The 20,715-nt window shown below is 43.4% G+C and overlaps 2 protein-coding genes across 16 annotated transcripts in view; one reads left to right on the top strand and one right to left on the bottom strand.

The window, feature by feature from the left end:
* The window catches only part of ESCO1 (establishment of sister chromatid cohesion N-acetyltransferase 1), a 28,112-nt gene extending 25,947 nt beyond the window's left edge, over window positions 1-2,165 (top strand). For both annotated transcript variants that reach the window (XM_052704556.1, XM_052704555.1), the window contains exon 12: window positions 1,199-2,165. In XM_052704556.1, the coding sequence (XP_052560516.1) occupies window positions 1,199-1,346 (148 nt within the window). In that variant the 3' untranslated portion in view covers window positions 1,347-2,165. The remainder of the gene's footprint in view (window positions 1-1,198) is intronic.
* A 594-nt stretch (window positions 2,166-2,759) lies between these two features.
* Window positions 2,760-20,715, bottom strand: part of GREB1L (GREB1 like retinoic acid receptor coactivator) — a 127,858-nt gene continuing 109,902 nt past the window's right edge. For 12 of the 14 annotated variants that reach the window (XM_052704537.1, XM_052704545.1, XM_052704543.1 and 9 more), the window contains 14 exons: window positions 19,142-19,257; window positions 18,493-18,764; window positions 16,697-17,259; window positions 16,083-16,185; window positions 12,751-12,906; window positions 12,388-12,527; window positions 10,400-10,561; window positions 9,871-10,075; window positions 9,058-9,223; window positions 8,522-8,749; window positions 7,583-7,724; window positions 6,896-7,096; window positions 6,190-6,328; window positions 2,760-5,545 (listed from right to left, as the gene is read on the bottom strand). In XM_052704537.1, the coding sequence (XP_052560497.1) occupies window positions 5,382-5,545; window positions 6,190-6,328; window positions 6,896-7,096; window positions 7,583-7,724; window positions 8,522-8,749; window positions 9,058-9,223; window positions 9,871-10,075; window positions 10,400-10,561; window positions 12,388-12,527; window positions 12,751-12,906; window positions 16,083-16,185; window positions 16,697-17,259; window positions 18,493-18,764; window positions 19,142-19,257 (2,757 nt within the window). In that variant the 3' untranslated portion in view covers window positions 2,760-5,381. The remainder of the gene's footprint in view (window positions 5,546-6,189; window positions 6,329-6,895; window positions 7,097-7,582; window positions 7,725-8,521; window positions 8,750-9,057; window positions 9,224-9,870; window positions 10,076-10,399; window positions 10,562-12,387; window positions 12,528-12,750; window positions 12,907-16,082; window positions 16,186-16,696; window positions 17,260-18,492; window positions 18,765-19,141; window positions 19,258-20,715) is intronic. The other 2 variants (XM_052704548.1, XM_052704550.1) reach the window with 1 other exon arrangement.

The raw sequence follows: 20,715 nt of genomic DNA, 5'->3' as shown, positions 1-20,715 counted from the left end.
ACAATTGCAGTACAGTGTGGGGTCAGTAACTCACGTCAGCGTGCTGCAGTATCTTGTGTTTAAAAGGGGTCTTTATGTAAGAGTTGTGAAGAGCCAGCCTGCAGAGGAATTGGGTAAATTCCTTGGGTAAATTCCTCTCAGGTAACGATGAGTGAAGGAAATCAGACTGTCCTTGGGCCGAGTGTTTGAGATCCAAGTGTTCTCCAAGGACTGTGATGCTGTCACTGGGCAGAGACCCATTCCTTAGAGGTAGGAATGGGGAAGTGAGTGGAAAGAAGGTACATACCACTATTGGATGGAGCCCTGTCAGTGCCTTACAGCTGCACTTCAGCCGTGTGTTTCTGATTCATTTTTTTTAAAGCTTTGCTCAGGTTCACCAAACGTTCTGAGAGAGTTTCAGTTTCCATGGGGCTTTAGTAGCTACTGATGAGTAGCCTCAACTGAATACTAAGTGCTAGATATGTAAAAGGACTCAAATATTTGCACCACTATTTAAACAGATGTTAAAAGATGTTGCATCTCACCTTATAGTGTGTTCTGCTGCTTGTCTGGCCTTCCAACTAGCTTGTTTTCCTAAATTTGTTCGGGTAGCCATCCAGAAAAGTACAGCAGTACCCTTGCCTATTTCCTTATTTATTCAAGCAAGAATAGAACTTACATAAAATATTTTCACAAAACAGTAAACAAATTGAATATTCCTTTTCATATAATTATTACTGAATGTGTATTGCTTAAGAATTGTGTTAAGGCCATGTTCTTAGATATTCCAAATTAATCCAAGCTGTGTTCTTATCCAAAATGTCAAACGTGATGTATTTCAGACTGGCACTTGAAATTGCATCAAACCCCTCTGTGAGGACCCTGACTTGCTGGTAGCTGTTATCTCCCTTCCTGGTGACTGTCCTTTATATAGTTGGAATAATTGGAAAGAAGTCAGAGCAAACTCCGAAACTGAACTTGTTGCAACTCCGAAGAAATGGCCCCACAGAAACACTTGTTCTAAATGAGGAAAACCTTCCCAGAACGAGGGCTTCTTTTTGCCATTTGATAAGAGGAGACAGTGGCTCACAGAGAATGAGGCTTCTTCCTGTGGAACATCCCACTCTTGATCAATGATCTGTGGCCTGATAGCATAAATAGTGTTACATTATTCCCTGAGGGTAATTCCCTTTATTTTTCCCCCCTCTCTTTTAAACAGGAGCAACTTCATCTATGGCTCCTATTTAAGTAAAGAAGAAATTGCGTTCTCAGACCCCACTCCCGATGGCAAACTCTTTGCGACGCAGTACTGCGGCACCGGCCAGTTCCTGGTGTACAACTTCCTCAACGGGCAGCAGCAGGCTTAGCTGCCCCTGAAGAACTCCATTGTAGGGGGAGACTTCTGCCAAACGGACGGAATGGGTGCAGACCTTATGCAGAAGCCAGGGCCATTTTTCTTACCGTGAACTCAGGACTGGTAACAACCAAAAGGTTGTACTATTTTATTAAAATTGTAAACAATGCAGTAATAGGCTAACTTTGTTTTTGTAAAAGAAAGATATTTTATTAACTTTTACAAAAGTTTGATTGTATTTTATCTAGTTAGTCATGTTTACATGCAGCAGAAAATTGTTCATAGTGGACTGTAAACTAATGCAAAGACTATAGTCTCACTGATGAGTACTGCTGAAGTTCTTAACGTGGTGATATACCAGTGCTGGGCGGAGCTGGGAGCCCCTCTCTCCCTGCCAGGTGAGGCAGCTGCAGGCTGCCTGCTTGGCAGAGCTCCCAGCCCTGCCCTGTGCCGGCGGAGCCAGGAGCACCTGCACAGCTGTGCTGGGCAGAGACCCTGTGGCTGCTGGTGAGCGTTGGGAGCACCTTTCTGCTGCCAGTGGGCCAGCCTGGCACCGAACCGTACCTAATGGCTTTCTGGCCCAGGGCAGGCGTAGAGTAAAAGGGGGAGTGCGAATGGCAGGGAGCGGTGTGCAATTCGTGTTCCCTCAAGCACTGTACTGAGTATATGCCTTTGTTAGTGGACTTCACTTTGGTACTTGTCACTCCTTCATAAAGCTCTCCTCTTTTAAAGGGTTTGTATGTTGAAAAACTGCTGTGGCCTTTCTTGATCTGTACATAATGTAGATAGATGAAAAATAAAATTCTTGATAGCTTTTTCTAAAGTTACTCTACGTTGATGCCAAGTGTGAATGAATCCTTCCCGTATTCATACTTCTGTATGTGAAATATGACCGTAGCACCGTGGGTTGGACGCGGGCTGTGAAGAACAATCCCTGTGCTCATGGGGTCAGAATTGCCTCTTTGGCAATCAGTGTGGGGGCAGTGGGTGCCGCTGGTCGGTTCCCAGGAGCTCTGGCTCAGCACCATCCTGCTAGGAGGCTGATGGGCTGATGAGAGGTGACAGCATCATCCTCGACTGGTGGCCTAAAGCCCTCCTGGAGGGGGGAAAGGAACTGAAATTTGTACTTTTGGTTTGCTTTGAGGTTACACTGGTTTTTCTGTGCTGGGTGCTGCCATGGATCTCCTTAACCTTTGTCTAGGGCTGAAGCAAAGAACTCACACTGCCTGTAGACTGTTCTTCACTCAGTGTGCTGCACGGAGTGCCAGTCCACAGAGGCTGCGACCAGCAGGTGTGCAAGGGCGCTATGAGCTGTGCTGCAATGGCCTCCATCACACAGCTGGGGCAGGTGCACAGAAAGCCTGGAGGTGGGCGTTGCTGGTGGGCCTGGAGAGCAGCCACTGCCAATGTCACAACAGAAGCGGTCTTAAATGGTATCTCAATATACTCAAATTTAATGAAAGCACATTATAAACATACCATCGCCACAACTTCAGACAGTTTCAGTTCATAAACAATAGCATGAGGTAGACTGACTAGTGAAGCTAAATTCACCAAGTTTTTTTTTTGGTTAAGAAAACTTTACACTAGGAAAGCGACATTTTAACTCTCTTCCAAAAAGTCACAAAAAGCAATTACATAAGTTAAGCAAAAAGCATCTGAATACGATTCTTTAAATCTTAGTTTACATTCAAATTTAACCTGTGAATAGGCAATAACATCTACAAGTAAAATATTACGCTGGCCAGTGTAATACATTCATAGGCATGGCTGTGAGGGCGAGGCTTAAATGCAACATGGAATAGCACTAATCCAGCTGTCAACCAAGGGGCTCCTTTCCAGAACTGCACTGGACAGGCCTACATGCTGTGAGCCCATTTGTGTCATCTCCCAGCAGTTCCAGACCTCCTCCTGTCTGTGCACATAGGAGGTAAGGAAATCTCTTTGCTAGGTTTGCTACTTCTTGGTACAGGAAGGCCAATATATTGACATCCTGCAGCCACTCTCAACCTCTGGGACCATTTTGCACTGTTTCACCAAAGGGCTGCATCCTCACAGCAGTCTCAGCATCCAGGATTTCAAGAACTTCTTAGTGCAAACGTTAATTATGCAAACAGAAACGATGTGATTCCTGAACACTGAGTACGTGAACCTTTGATATCGCACTGAGAGCCAGAGCCCCCCTTCAGCCCCTCTGGACAAACCGTGACTCTGGTGCTGCATTCAGGGACAAAGCAAAAGCTTCAGCAACCCCCTTTATGTCCCTGCAAGTGTTCAAATAAAAGGCAGGCTGCGACTGCAGGAAAATCAAAAATCCATCTACAGAAGGGTGGCGGTCAGTTGACATTTGCTAAATCTGCTGCATCACAGTTAACCTACATGAATACAGGCAACTCATTTTCCTTTTGCCTCAGCCTATTATGGTTTCTTTCATCCGTAAACATCTCATGAGATAAAAAAAAAAGTTGCTCAGTTACCACAGGATGTGAAAAATAAGGATGCAGCTTTGGCAGCTCCTCCAGCGAATCGCAGCTAAATAGCAACGTATTCATTTCATTATTTTTCAGAGATTAAATTAACATACCTGGACTTCTCTTAAAAACACACTGCATTTTTTCTTTCAAATAAAGGCATCGCAATGAGCCGGGAGATTTTCTCTTTTCATAACGCATAGAAACATCAGCTGGGTTACCAACGCTAAGGGCAGGAGTGAGGCTGTGTCCCAGTGGGATTTAACCCTGACAACCAAATTCTACTGCACCAGGTTCCTCTAACACAACGTACAGATTCCTGATTCTTGTCCAGCAGAAGACCACAGTGTGACTGTCACAACAGCCCACAGATCAATGAAAAACAGCTGACAACCTGAGGGGGTGCATCCAGTGGGCACTGCTTCTGGGCAGAAGCGCTCCTGAGCAGCTCCCTGGGACTTCTCCCCTTCAGATGCTGCAAGATCTCCTTCATTTGGACTCATTTTTTCTCTCTCCAGTCCAGCTCAGGCACCGATACCCTCCCAGCACCTTTGTCTGATAGATGCTGATTTACACAGAGGTGGGAATTGATAGATCTCAGCTCTGCAGCCAACTGCAGCTGACTGAGAAGGATCCGAACAGTGCTTGGCCACCCTCCAGGCACCGTACAGTCACTAAGGTTGGAAAAGACGACTGAGAGCATCCCGTCTTAATCATCTTCTGTCACCATCCACACAGCACGACGCATGGGCCACAGCTTTTAAAAACTTGGAGAAGAGGGAACCTGAAGGTCTCCTGCTGGCAGGTTGTGCTGGACTGACTCCAACTGAAGAGAGCCTCTGCAGGAGCCTCCTCACCACGTGAGCCAGCAGCTCTGTCCCTGGAGGTGAGGAACTCCACAGTGGGACGCAGTAGCATCGCGAGGAGGATCCGTGAGCACCGCCCCATGCCTGCCATGCAGTTGCTGATTTGTTCAGGTTCAAGTAGTAAACTTTGAACACCTGTGGAAATTTTGCCAAAGACAGTTTCAGTACAAACACAATTACAAATTCTGAACTAACACTGCACAGAGAACGAGACTATTCCTTTTAATACAAATATCTACAAGACGTTGTAGTTTCAAACCCCTGAGTATTACTGTACCGCAGTACAGTCTGTAGAGGAACAGTGGGCTCTCCTCTGCGTATCCTCAATAAATCCCATATGCTGCATTGAGCTTTTGTAACACATTCAAGTGAGAGGCTGCTGAAGGCAGCTTCTTCCAGAACTAACTCAGCTGGAAACAGAATTCCCCATCAGCCAAATTCTGTCCTCTTCCCAAACCCCACGGCGTGGTGGCTGCACGATCGGGGTCAGCGGTTGGGACCGATGTGACAATAACTGGAATCTGTGATCCTCAAAATTGTAACTGCTGTGATCATTTGATACCTAGGAATAAAGCCTGCTTTAGAACGCTGGGGAATCCCTTAGAGTAGTCTTGGTAAATATTGGTTGCACTTTGCTCCACAGTGATTGTACTTTTTAAAACAAACAAACAAAAAAAAGTGTTTTTTTCATGATAGGTGTCTTCTCAAAGCTTATATATGGCGGCCGGTAAGGAAATAGAGCGGTTTGTCATCACTGCTGTTGGCAGTTTGGAACTCGTCCCGCAGGCGGAACTGCCACTCGTCCTCCAGCTCCAGGCGGACGATGGTCTGTCGCAGTGAGCTCCGGTCCTGGCATATGACACACAGCGTGGCACCTTTGAGTGAAAACACAAGAGAGCCCTAAGGAACTGTGACGACTCTCAGCTTCATTCGCTGCCTGACAGCATCGTAAGCACAAGGTGCTGCTATCAGCCACAGCAGGGAGAGCATTAACCTCGATCCCCGATCCACAGATCATTACTGAAGTAATTCTGCCATCCTCAGCACAGGAGGCTGATGTGCTCACATTTACCACAAACTCACCCATTTTATCCCATGGCAATTGGCTACATGTCACTATAAAGACAAGAGAGACTTGAACGAGGTCTATAATGTCCTGGTGAGGGCAAACCCCCTCCATCCTCCAGCTAAGAGCTGTCCCATCCCACAACACTGAGCATTTCGTGCCATGGCACATGGTCACCAACCTCCAGACCAGGCTGCCCAGAGCCACATCCAGCCTGGCCTTGAATGCCTCCAGGGATGGGGCATCCACAGCCTCCTTGGGCAACCTGTTCCAGTGCGTCACCACCCTGTGTGTGAAAAACTTCCTCCTCATATCTAACCTAAACCACCCCTGTCTCAGTTTAAGATCATTCCCCCTTGTGCATCTGTACACTGCTCTGCCTTCCCATTTCCCCATGTGCAACTCATCCCAGCAAAGCAGAGCCACACAGCATGCAGCAGGGCAAAGTTTTACCTTTCAGAAACCGGAACCGCTTGAGGAAGTCAGCACCGACAAAGGAGTCGCAGAGGTACAGCAGGAGCCCACTGAAGAACACCCCTTCACAGTTGACATTGACAGAGTGTGGGCGTGAGCTGACATAGCAAATGGCCACCTGCATGAAGGGGAAGCAGCCCTTGTGTTAGACATGGCCTAGTGAGGACCTTAAGTGGAAGGGAGCACAGAGTGGTGCTGACTGGTAGGTGAACTGGTGCTGGCAGCCAAACAGACCAACAACAGCAGTGATGAGCTGACTTCACTGGGAAATAACTCACCAGACAGACCAGACTAACTTCAGATTTGGTCACAAACCGTGAAATGCCTTATTTCAGGCCCCTGAATTAACCATAGAACCATTAAGGTTGGAAAAGACTTAAAGATCACCTAGTCCAACCGTCAGCCCATCCCCACCCTGCCCACTGACCACATCCCTCAGTGCCACAGGCACATGGCCCTTGAACACCTCCAGGGATGGTGACTGCACCACTTCCCTGTGGAGCCAGTGCCAATGGCTCACTACTGTTCCTGAGCATAAAGTTTTCACCTTCAGAGATGCAGAGCTAGACCAAGCTCTTTTCAATCACAAGAGCCTGTTCACAGAAGAAGAGTTTTCCAATACTAAAGATGCTGAAGTACAGGTTTGCATTTCCTGCTCCCCATTATCCCTGCAAATATTTTGTACCTCAAGACCAATGTTCAGATAGCAGTCAATGGCCAATACTGGGTTCTTGAAGTTATGAATGGCCTTAGGGAAGAGTTTGTACGTCGCATGCTGAAGGAATTTCTCCAGGAGGAACTGAGATGGGGCTGCCAACAGCGTGTGCTCACTGTCTGGGGCGCAGACGTACTGAAGAGGCATGATTGGTGCCGGGCTGTCTGAAACCTGCAACGAAGGCAAGAGGAGCCCCTTTAAACCCTCCTGAGTACATCTTCCCTACAGAGGTTCTTTCAGCAGGGGAGGGGATCACCACTGCAGAAGGAGGAGAGAAAGCTGGGTGAAGAATCAAAACCCCCACTTTGATACATTAATGCAATAATCATTAAGGTTAGAAAAAACCCTCTAAGATCATCTACTTCAACCATCAACCCATCCCCACCATGCCCACTAACGCCAGCCTCAAAGGTGAAGAGCTAGACCATGCTCTTTCCAATCCCAATCTATCTTCTAACTGTTCAGGAGTGTTGCTGTTAGTCATCTATCCTTAGCAATACTTATTTTTTTCTGTGTGGCTGCTCCACTACAGAATAGGCCATGAACTTCAAATTTCAAGTGAGCATTAAATAAAACTAACAGGCTAGAAAATTCATTCTTTTTCAGGTAAGTGGGTTTGGATTTCACCCTTTACATGGCTGAGCACAGACAACTCACCACAATTTTTGGCTTAACAACAAAGTCCTTCTGTCCTCCAACCTGAATATGTTTCTTCATGACACTGAAGTTGTTGAAACGACAGATGAGCAGGCCACTACTGTTTGTCCTCAGATTGAAATCTATATCTTCACAGAAATACCTGGGCATAAAACACAAGGTGATTGAGTCAGCTGCATTCATAGACTCATAGAATCGCTCGGGTTGGAAAAGACCTTAAAGATCATCAAGTCCAACCACAACCTAACCATACTACACTAACTCTAACAACCCACCACTAAATCATGTCTCTGAGCACAGCTGCTGTAAGGGAATAGGATTTTGCTTCGCTCTGATAAGAATTAGAAGTAAGGCCTGTGATAGCTGTGCCTGACTGCAAATGCTTTAGGGTGGAGTTGTTAGAAGGAGAGGGGAAAAAAAAGGAAATATATAGCAGAAAGTGAACTGTTCATCTGTTGTAGTTTCAAGTCACGTGGCAACAGAGAGGGAGAGGTGACTAAAGGAAACAGAATAAATCCCTCATCAATGCTCTTGAAATAGCAATGGCCCAGCCATTGCCCACACTTTGGTTCTTAGTCATGTAAGAGGCTCCCGCACACCAGAAGCCTCACACTTCCTGTCACTGACTCATTTTGGCCTCTGTTCCCCAGGTGTGACCTCCCAGTTCTTTTTTTCTCCTGAAGCTTCCCCCTCCCATCCCTGCATTTTCAGCCCTCTGTAGCTCTCTCTTGCCTCACAGCTTCTCTCCCCATTCTTCTGGCTGCTGGTAAGCATGCTTTAATGCCTTATTCATTCTGATGCAGCACACACCATTCTCTTTTTTTTCTGTGATTATGTACCTCAGACAGGATCCTTCCATTCACCTCAGAGACATTTAGAAACACAGTGATGAGCTTTTTGCCCTGTCAAAATACTTTACCACCAACACGCACCACCTACCTGTTCAGATCATATTGCACATTCTGGGTCAGGTCTATGTTGAGCAGAATAAAGTCACGCACGTGGCACCGGGAGAATGGAGCCTTTGTCTTCTTAGCATTCAGCTTACTGTTCCACTTCTGAACACCCAATATTGCATAATGAACAATTTTGGGGGTAGCTTCAATGTGCTGGAGAACATTCTTTAAAGACACATTCTTGCTGGTGCCCCCAGGCTCCAAGGACTGGCTGCAGAACGGGAAGGAAGTGCACACAACACACAGACGTGGCTTATTTTGTCTATATAACAGACACAGTTAATAGCATACCTGTAGATACAGGTACAAGAAATTCCATTATCGAGACATGCCATTCTACATGCTGTACATATAGAGGTAAATAAACAAACACAGGCTTTTTAAACAACAGCCAAACAATCCTATCCCATCTATTCAGCTATCATAAGAATAAAGGCCCCTCAGCACAATCGGGTCCTATGCAGCAACTTAGAAAGGGAAAGGAAGCACCCTATGCACCATTTCTGGAAGGAGACGTACCTGGACTGCTCGTGGACACTGTGCATGTTCCACAGCACACAGGAGTCATCCATGACCACAATGAAAGGCCACACGCACTGGCGCTTGACTCCCAGTTCCTCCAAGCGGTTTCGCTCCAGCTCCAGATTGTGGTAGGAAAGCTCCTTAATGAGAAATCTGGCAGCGCCTGAGGGAACATCGTAAAGAAGACACACAGAGATCTTAGATTTTATCACTCTCTCCTGTCAAAGAAAGGCTATGCAAAGATCTGCAAACCCTTTATGAACTTCAGAGTTCATCACATCTTAGTTTAAGAAGAAATCAATTTAGGTTGTGAGTGCAACCTAAAAGGCAGATACAAAGAAAAGTGGATCTTTTAAGAGATTACAGAAAACAATTTGGCGGGCGTTAGAAGAATAACAAAAAGCAAAAAGTGGCTGAGATCCTAAAATTGAAGCTACTTAAAACCTTACGTAGGTGATACTCAGGAACTCCATGAAAATGAAGCCTGAAGTTCAAATCCGTGACATTCACCTGCAGTTAATATTTAGCCTCAGCTTAACAACAAAAGAGAATTTGGGTAAAATACCTAGAATGAATGTTCACACATCAGGGCCGAGTAAAATGAATGAATGCAGTCTATAAAACACCATATTTTTAACTGAGAAACCATACACAAATATGCAAACCACATCTCCAACAGCGTTTCTTAGAAATCATCGTATCTTGCACACAGACTGCTGTTATTCACAGCACTGAATGTTTCTCAAACAACATGACCCATAGTGCCCAACGTGGATGCTGACATTTTCACAGCACGGCGGTGTTTCTTACCAACGCCAGCATTGTTGAACATGCCTGGCAGGACGAGCATGATGTGGTTGGGCCAGTACTTGCGGTACAGAGGCATTTCGTACTCCTTGACTACGAGGAGGTGAAGGTGACTGATGCCTTCCATGGCATGGTAGAGGTTCAAGAGGCCGTGCTCATGACGTCCACTCGATGGAGTGAAGATAGGACTCTTGACTGCATTCAAATTCTGCTAGAACAGGAGATATTTAGCCAACATTTTGTAAAAAGCAAGTTATTCCTGATAGGGATTTTTATTTATTATTTATACTAGATTTGAACATTATTGATCATTGCAACACATCTGGGATGGATAGTAGGAATGCAAATAGGAATGAATCTCTTCAAAAACTCCAGTTCTAATGAAGGTAAGGCAAGAACTATGCAAAGGACTAAAACAAAATAGCAAAAATGACAAAAAGACAAACCAGCCAACCATCAGTTTGCAAATGCTTGTCAAGCTGACTGCACTCAGCACACGTAGACCACAAACTGAAGGGAGCCATACACGCACCTTGTCAGAAACGAGAGGGAGACGCATGCTTTCTAAATGCTTCCCTTGCTTGCTAAAGACAAAATGGCTTTCTTTGGACTTCGGGATTATAAAATGCAGTTGGACCTCTTCTCCTAGCATTGAAGATGAAAACGTGAACGCATGCAGAGTGGAGTCAGACACCTGTATTAAAAATATTAAAAAGAAAATTAGAAAAAAAGCAGAAGGATTTGAAAGCAGGTAATGGACAAGGAACATATGACCAGGCTGGATGTGGCTCTGGGCAGCCTGGTCTGGTGGTTGGCGACCCTGCACATAGCAGGGGGATTGAAGCTGGATGATCATCGTGGTTCTTTTCAACCCAGGCCATTCTATGATTCTATATATGCCAACGTGCTCTGGCAGTTACAATGCTGGCAGCCACCAGAGAAGAACCACTACATTTTCTTTCAGTAACTGAAACTAACTTTATCTCACTTTCATTTACCACAATCTACATTATTTAGGCACGTAACTTCCCCTGCTATTGAAACAATCAACTTTCTACACCACTAGTGATCTTTGGCCCACCTGGACTTTTCTGAATTCTGTTTGAGCTGGAAATCATTTATTGGTATATACAAGGGGAAAAGAACATGCAAACAAATTTTCCCCGACGATTCACTGCATTATATAGGTATTTCTTCACAGCAGAACGCTCAGCCATTCGGAGGCAGCAGCAGCATGGTCGCACGAGTATGGCATTTTTCCAGCAACAATCCTTCAATCCTCTTCTATACAAGAAGTAACCAAGGCAGACCACTCCACAAACAAGGCCATGAAAAATATGGGTGAGCCTGAGTTTGCACAGTGCTTCACTGAAGCATGCTAACACATACAAAGTGTCGACATATCTAGTAAGACTTCTTCCTAGAGAGGAGGTGTTGTACCTCAAGGTCAAATCCTTTACTCTTGGCAGTCACTCCTCTATAATCTTTTCTAAAGAGCTGATGTAATTAGCCTAAGTAATGATGAAGCATGAAAAGCATTTTATTTAGATTCTGTTAAAGCATTTAAGAATCTCTCTCCTTTCATAATGCTTGCAATCCAATGACTCTCCTTTGGATATGTAATTTCTCTGAATTCTCTCTCATAACTCTATATACACAACTTGTAGTTACAAGAACAAGTAGATACTTCTATTTATTACTAGTCACTATGTTTGACCAGATGCACAAAGATGTGTAAAAAGAACAACAGATGTCCTTTGGGAGGATTTGTTTGGGTCAACATAGGTAATGAAGCATGAGGTTTAAAAGAGATTTGCTGGTGCAGTTCTGTAATAACTGACATTGTACATTTCCAGGTCAGTGTGTCTATGCTGTGTCTGGTTAATAGCAAGCTGCTGGCAAAGATTAGTAAGCAAGAAAAGAATGAATTGAGATAAGAAACTCAAAGTAAATTATTGGTGGTGGTTAATAAGTAATTCTGAGCTACTAAGCAGGAAAAATCTTACCTGCCAGCCTCCTGTGAGCAAAAATCTTCATTTTGGAGAACAAAAGATCAAAAGGATTATGAAACAATTAAAAATGATCCTTTTTGTCCAGTGACTCGTAAGCCACAGCTGAGAAGCAGGTATGGTTGCCAACAAAGGGAGAAAAAAATAGGCCCAGACTCACGCCAGAGGCTGGCCGGCATTTAAGTAAGACAAGCATCCCTCTCAGTCCTACAGTTTTCTCCCATGACACACTAGGAACCCTTAGGGTAGGCTGAATAATGCTCTGGCTTAACTAGTCACAATATTCACCCTTTATCAGAGTTAGCTGTGAAAGAGAACTGCTCATGTATAACACAGCAAACCCAGTTGATGCTCCAGGGTCTGTAGCTCAATGTCTCCCCCGAGAATGGAAGAAATTAAACAATTCCACCTCAGGGAAGGTGAAAGCATGAGTCTTCAGACCAGAGTGGTAAGCCTGCAGAGACCACAGAAAAATCAAGGATGCAGTTTACCCTTGGGCCTTGGCACCAACCTGTACAGCAGGATTAATGTCCATGTACTGATGGCACTGCTCACAGTGATGGAACGTATTGTAAGCTGCATATTTTGTCAACATCATCGACACAGTCTCTCTTTTCTTAGGCTCCTCTGATTTCATTTCTTTGCTTGTTTCTTTACACAAATGAAAGAAGAAAAAGAAATTTTATGAGCGTTCATGTCTAGAGATTGTGATCCTTGTGACAACTGTAAAGAACAAATGTTTTGTTTTGCTCTGTATTATTTAGAAGAACAAAGGCTTTTCTTAAGTTCAAGTGTCCAATTAAGATAATAAAAACCTTTTTTTTTTTTTTTTTTTTATGGGAAAGTATTCTGAGAAAATTCTTTTTTTACTTACCTTGTTTGATTCTTGACAGGTGTTCTGTGTACACTGGACTTATATTTCTGTACTTGGGGTCATGTACACTCAGGTCAAAAGACATTTTACTGAAGATCTCAATATCTGGCCAGTGGTCATTGCTTGACTGAGCAATTTCACTGCTTTCTGTATGATCTGCAACAACACATTTTAGGTAAGCAGCATCAGATACCCACTAAATAGTGCTTATGTGATGTTTGCTGATTTACAATTGCACAGGAACTCACACAAGTGTACACACACACAAACACACCACAGATATCTCTGAACATCATCAATGTTACCAAAATTGAAAATATGGTCACCAAGAAGTCACTTCAAAGAAACAGCAGTTCCTTGGAAAACGTGTAGGTGAAGCACCCTCACGGGTAACTTTCTGCTCTGCTCTTTGTCAAGTTGCTGAGGTATAATTCAATCTGGTTCATTCACAAACTGCTCAGATGACCTGTCTCTGCAGAAGTGCTACAGACAGAGCCTCCAGCCCCTCTGTGGTTCCCTTTTCAGTACATGGAAAGAAGAGCAATGGGTAAACAAGAAGCAAAAGCATCCAAAGGCAAGAGGATGAAAGCGAGGAGAAAGAGAGTGTATAAAATGTACAAACTAGCAGTTGAGTAGATGATAAAGGCAGTAAAAGACACACTTCTGTTAGAGAATGGGATGTGACAGCAAGGATTAACTAGAACTTTTTTGCTTCATCCAACAGAGGTATGCCCAAGGTAGACAATCAAGTGTGAGCAACAACATCAGAAAGCACTGTCCAAAGATGACAAACTGAAGCTTGGCGTGAAGCTTGTACAGGAATTGAATTGATCCAGTTTAAAATCAGAGAGAAGAATATATAAGAGTAGGCAAATGAGGTTATTGATTTCAGAAAGGCAAACTCAGATGAAACAAAAGCAGTGTCTCCAGCTCACCCTACCAGACTGACTGGTAGGAAGCTGCTGGTCAGAAGTTGTTAACCTCTGAAGCCCATGAATGTGTTCACACACACAAATCCTGAGAGAGCTGGCCCACTGGGCTGAGAACACCAGGCACTTCTCTACAAATGAGAGTTGGATTTCTTGGAGTCACTGTTACCAAACAATTAGTAACCAGCAAACCAAGCAATGCAAGATCACCAAGAGGAAGGGGCTACAGAGGCACAAAGGACACTAAGAATGTACAAAGTCCAAGAGAAATGGAAAAACCTCGTCAGCAAATAAAGCTTTGCCTCAAGCACCAGCAAGCGCAAGATAAAAAAAGCTTTGCCAAGTATCACACTAAGGCAGACCTCAGCAAAGCACATGAAAACAAACAGCAATTTTCTTGGCTCTACCACCTCAGCCAGGTAGGCAAATATATGTGCTTTGCTTTAAATTTTGATACACACCTAAATGAATGAGAAAGAATAAACTTCATGACACTTTTCTTAAAGAAAAGGTATCTGAAACCAGGTGTAAGCCTGACTGTAGTGCAAGCACAATGCATATATTGTCCATTTCAGAGGAGATCTATGAAACTCTGGGTCCGTTACTTTGACATTGCTATAAAGATGGAATAAATGAAAAATGCAATAACATGCAGTCACATTCCTTGGTTGACCAAAGAAATCCTGCATGACTTTCATTACACAGATGTGACATACCTATTTCTTTAAATAAAAAAATGAAACACATCTTATCTTTCTGGACTTAAATATTTGATACAATGCTATATAACAAATCACATCAGTTAAAGAAAATAGAGACAAGAAACGGTCTGTAAACTGAACAAGTTGATTAAACAGAAGCTGGCAGCATGTAACATTACAAGCATTAATGTTTCTGTAGAGTACCGATGAAGTTAACAGAGATCAGCAGAGAGGCACACTGTTTAATATTTTCACTAGCACCACTGCCTCAAAAAAAACCCAAAAAAGATTTGCGTCACTAGCAAACTTAAGAGCCACTGTCAATATAAAAAAGGCACAGAAGATCAACCAGAAAGAATTCAATGAGCTCAAAAATTACAGCAACAGAAACTGGGTGACATTCAGAGAAAAAAATTGTATGTGCAGTCGAGGTCTAGTAACAAGCATTTCTTCTGTAGGCTGGGAGTCTGTCAGCTGAAACCACTGAGCTGCAGAGGAACCCACGAGCACAAGCTAAGTAGAGCTGTCAGTGAAACAGGAAAATGGAAAAGTGCAATCATAGGTTTCGTCAATCATGGGGCTTTCAATGGAGGCAGGGAAATGTACAAGCTGTTGTACGTTGCATTGGTTAAACAACCTACACAACATCACATACATTTCTAGTCAGATGTGCTGGAAGGATACAGTGAAAATAGATGTACAGACAAGCTACTAAACTGATGAGAAAATAATGGGCTTGTCATTTGCGAGGATCCTGCAAGCTGGTTCAGGCTACCTACATGAAAGCTGAGAGGGAGTAAGATTTCTGCATGACTACATTACATAAGCAAACATCAAAGAAGAGTAAAAGCATTCTAAAGCAGTACTTTTTTCAGTCTTCCCTAAAATGTTTCTAAGTGGGGCAGGGGAACATCTTTTGACTGGGGGATTGAAAAAAAAATAAATCACAGAATTGTAGGGGCTGGGAGGGACCTCTAAGAGATCATGTAGTCCAACCCCCAAATATTTTCAACCACCAGAACATGAAGGATCTAGAAAAGCATTCCATTAGAAACTGTGGGAGGAAAAAACCCACAACCAAAAACCCCATGTAAAACCCAAACTGCTCTTCTGACACACTGTCACACATTCCTGAAAGGGGTGTGACACATTTGCTGTGATCACAACAGACCCGACTGCCTTCATCCTAGGCTTCTGGGTGTATTTTAGTTCAAATAATGAGAAAATAACAGTACTCAAAGTTCCAAATCAAAAGGAAATGCTTTTATTTTTAAGATTGGTTTCTAATTTTTAATTAAGTAATATTAATGTCTCAGGCAGAAAAGTAGTGTTCTTCAATCTGTCTTTTCTGCTTAGAAGCAGCCACAGCTTAAAAATCAGCTAGCAGAGATACTGCAAACAGCAAGCAGATGTTTCCTGTATAGAGTTTTAAATTCACTTTCACTTTAGTGCCAAATAAACATATCAGTCAAAAATGCACTTAAGAGTTCTCAGTTAAGTCCAATGTAAAATTTACATTTTTATGAATCTATTTTTAAGCACATGCAGATATCTACAAGTCTAGCTGCCCATTACTAGACAGGACAAGTGGCAGGTGTAATTTATGAAGTCTTTTTGTAAATCCAAAATATTTGTCACTGCTTATCAATATATAACAAAGTCACTGAATAATGTGTATTGATAGTGACTTCTAAATACTCACTGGTATTAATTTCTTCTTCATCATACACATCTACTTCCAGCAATCTGATCAGCATGCGGAAGAGAATCCTTAGGAACTGCAGGTATGAGCCGGTCTTTCCCACCTGAACCAGAGATGAAAAAAGTCTGAAACCCAACTCAGATTAATACTGAAGAAGGACACAGTTCAGATAAATGCATTTGACCTAATGCCTGTTACTCTGCCACTCTAGTTCTTCCCGATAACACAACTTAATATTGCCCATTATGCTGAATGGCATTACAGAGTTGATGTGTGAGGAATATCTGGCCTAGAGCCTGTATCACTTCTGTATGAAGAGAGAGGTGCAGTGGTTGACCACTTCCCTACTGATACATTCACGGCAATTTAATGTCTGGTGCCATTCACAAGTACATCACACAAGCTTAAATCATGAAACTTAAAGAACCATTCTTTTTACCACTTTCAGCATGAACTTAACCTTCAAATTCGCCTGATTTTTCATCTCTAAATACATAGTTGGGTACAACTTTGCACGAGCCTTTCAAGGACATCTCCACCTGCAGCTATAGCAGTCGTCACCATCGGTCCACTCATCCTGCTAGTAGGGCAGAAGGAAGGAACAGTGCTCTTACTTGTGGTGGCCCTGTCAAAAGCAGCCGCCTGGGGTGAAAACTTCTTGAGCTGGATGCTTCCCCCTGATTGCTGAAGTCTGCATGGTGCTGCCGGGCCGTTGTCCACTGCCTGTAGTAAAGCGACTGCTCCTCACTGCTCATGTCCTTGTGAAGCAGAGGCCTCAGAGAGCTCAGCCAGGACACATCAGCGTGAGGCAGCAGGGAAGAGGAGGAAGGCAAATTCCCACTCTTCTGTGAGCTCAAGAGGCAGTAAGCAGCTTTTGACAGAATGACGATGCGTGGCAGCGCAGCACGGAGGGCCCTGCTGTCTTTGGTTGAATGACCAGGCCACCGAAATGTCTGAGAGACTGATGACAGCGATGACAGTTTTGAAGTGGTGCTGCTTGCCATCTGGTTACCCAAGGAGTCACATTCCTGTTTCAGAGTCTCTCCAGCTGTGAACCCAGGGTAAGTTCCCTCATCTACTGAGCTGTGTGCAACCATTTGAAAGTTAAGTGATGGTGCTTGCTTCTGAGATTTGTCTGCAGCACTTGAGGAGCTCACACCGTTGTCAGCCAGGGAACCTGGTGAAACAAAGAGCGGGTAATAGACAAACATGGCTGACAAGAGGCAATGCAAATAAATCCTGAACTCATCTGGGGCAATCCTACCCTACAAATTCTTCTGCTCCACGAGTACAGCTGGGAGAGCTCACCATGGGCTGTAGATTGGTGCTTCACCATTAAAAAAAAAAATAATTATCTATCTTTCTCTTTTGTTGGAGGGGTAACTGCCATTCTTTTCAAGCTCAGAATCCAAATGCAATCCAACCCCAATTCCAAATGAACAATAATCCCAGTATGTTAACCATCATTTTCCATCAGGGACTTAGAACTTGCAGGGGAGATTCAGGCTGGATGCTGGGAAATACTGCTTCTCTGAAAGAGTGGTCAGGTGATGAAATGGGCTGCCCAGGGAGGTGGAATCACTGGCCCTAGAGGTGTTCAAGGAACATTTGGATTTTGTGTTGAGGGACATGGTTTAGTGAGAGCTATTGGTGATGTGTGGATGGTTGGACTGGATGATCTTATGGATCTTTTCCAACCTTGGTGATTCTATGATTATCTTCTGAAATTCAAGTATAAAACACCATTGTATACACAGATCAATTTCACTCTCCCTTCTATGGAGAACGGAGCTTTTATTTCATGGTGATCTTAATGCGAGTTGGGCTATGCTCTCTCCTCCCTATCAGCCACTTTCATGTTAGTGTACAGCAAGATCCGGCGCACAATTAAGCTGACTTAATACCTCAAATTCATACAGAAGCAAAGGGAAGGACCTAGAAGTGCCAGATGAACACAAGGAAGGAAAAGCTTTATGGGGGATGATTCTCTACCGATGCCTGAAGAGGAAGGGCAAGACCCAGCCATTCTGCTTGTGTTGGCCAGAAGGCAAACATCCACCTTCACTCACAGCTACCCCACAGTTACACAGCATTCTGCTACTCCTAACATATCGTATTTATTTCCATCCTCATTTTTAAGATCTTTTCAGGATTCAACAGATGAAACTATTGCAACTGTGAAATGTAAGTTTGAACAAAATCATAAGGACAATTAGGTATGGCATCCAATTCTCCCACTGCAACACTTTCCCCTTTTAGCTGCAGACAGGAAAATTGCTCCCCGTGGCAAGAATCTGCTACCAGCATTTCAATGGTTAGCCTGCAGTAGCATACTTCCAAGCAGTCCACGTTTGTCAAAACATCTCAATATTTGCACTCAAATTTCAAAGATGTATAAACGAAGACTTACTCTTCAGAGAAGCAGCAGTTAACTGACCTGAGGTTCCAGTGACAGCGCTGCTGTTACTCTGCGGTCTGTCCAAGTCTATCAACAGCTCATCAGCATCATTCTCGCTACCATTTGCCTTCTCATGCTCTTTCTCACTAAGGTCAAGAGCTACAATAGGCCCTCGAATCACCTCCTTTGAGACATAGCAACATGCCAGGCCCACTTCTTGCTCTAATGCAGTCCGAGTTAAGTAGCTTGAGTCAATCAGCCGAAGGTCACAGTACTTCAGTGACCTACAAAATCCAACCAAAGGAAAAACGAAAGTTTGTCTCCTGCAACTCTGGAGAATATTCTGTATTTTTAACTGCTTACTAAATATTCATGAACAACTTCAGTAGCCATGAAATATCACATCGTTTTAAAATATTCAGCACATAAGTCACGCTCCTCGGTACTTGGCGCAGATGATCACTGACACACAGTGCAGGAGCCTTACTTTTCACAAACCACGCTTCTCAAAATTTTAAACTGCTCCCAAAGAAAGCCTCCTAACATGCACTTCTCTGTGAAAAAAAATAACCACTTCGTATCAAACCGCTTATCTTTCCCCAAAGAAACATTTATCTAAGCATTTTACAAAACAACTGTATCACAAGAGCAGTAACAGCACCTGGGGAAAGTCTCGCCCAGAGGATCCTTGCCAGTTAAAATAACAATGCAAGGTAGACCTTCCAGATCCTGATAGGTACGAGGAATCCAGTCGTCCTGCTCATTTCCCCTCCAAGCCTGTGAATGGAGAATATTCAAGTCACATCTAAATGATACCTTTTAAACTATCACTTGTTTTTGTTTCCAGTTCCTGCTTTTTCTTTGTGTGAGGTTAGCAGACTTTTGTTTCAGCAGAGCTTGGTGAACATGGCTGAGCCCATTTGTGTTCTCTGTTCTGGCTGCAGACTCCTAAAACACTCCTCTGTCTTGAACACTAACTTTCTTGCACTGTTGCACTACAGCAACTGTTAACAGGAAGCAAAGCTGAATGACTCAGAGACTCTCACTTAAAAAGGCAAGTAGCCATTCTGCCTCTACAAACCTCAAAATTATGAAGATGAAATGAGAAAATGCAGGTTCATACCTAGCCATCCTTGTCAATACTTTGTGGGTACTGCATGATAAAACTGCCTCTTCAGTCAGTGACGAGTCCAGGCAAGAGATCAGCAGTGACTAGCAGTCTCTTTACATATAACACAGAGATTTCACACTTCCACATTGACTAGAGACATTAAGGGCTCTCCAGACCAAGAAAATAAGCCATACTGGTTCCAGAATCACCACGTTTGAACTACATCATAAATTAGTCCACTGGAAGATGTTTTTCTGTCCATCTTTTAATAACGTACAAAATGAGTTGAGAAGAAAACTAAAACCTAGCTGAGGCACAGAATCTACTTTGTTGAGTCACACAGATGACAAACCCAGCCACTCATCCTGCCCATTAAAAATAAACATAAAAAATTACTCTTTTCAGCACAGATGAGCAAGACAACAAGACACAGCTGCCTTGATAAAGCAACTAGACTTATGCAAACTGCATGAAAAACATGACCTGAAGAGAGAATCCTGTCCTGAATTCCCTCTCCGTTCTTCTGTTCTCAACCTAAATGCTTAACCTGATCTTTCCTCACCTTTCCTCCACCACAGAAAGGCCACGTTTTATGAATCATCTCAGACAGACAAAGGGGATTGAAAAGGAGGAATCAACAGCAGATCAGTGACTCAGCATGCCATTTTATCTTTAGAAAATTTCCACTGAAATAACCCATGATTATTTCTTTCTTAGCTTAGGAAGAATGTGATTTGAAGTAGCATTTCCCTTCAATGTTATGGCTTTAATTCTCTTCTCTCAGCCCTGATTTCCTTCCCCTGCTGAATTCTGCATCCTCTATATAACATGTTCACAGAAAAAAAAAATTTCTCCAGCTACCTAACAAACACTATGGTTCAGTTAGAAGCCTCAAAAGCTGAGATTTTTAGGCTCAGCAGGGTTAGTCTGGCTGTGTGTCAGCCTGCCTCTCCAACACTGGAAGCTTCTCAGAAAAAGCAAGGCTAGAAAATGAAACAGGGTAAAACAGGTTCAAAGATGATTTTATTTCTTCTAGCCTAAAGGTTTAAAAAGAAGCTTGAGTGCCTGGAGCTTTCAGCTGTGGCATACAAACGTATTTCTTGTCCACAGTACTTAGGAGAGGT

Source organism: Tympanuchus pallidicinctus, unplaced genomic scaffold, assembly GCF_026119805.1.
Source record: "Tympanuchus pallidicinctus isolate F22 unplaced genomic scaffold, pur_lepc_1.0 scaffold5, whole genome shotgun sequence".
In the NCBI taxonomy this organism is placed as follows: domain Eukaryota; kingdom Metazoa; phylum Chordata; class Aves; order Galliformes; family Phasianidae; genus Tympanuchus; species Tympanuchus pallidicinctus.
This window is presented reverse-complemented; position numbering and strand designations above follow the sequence as displayed.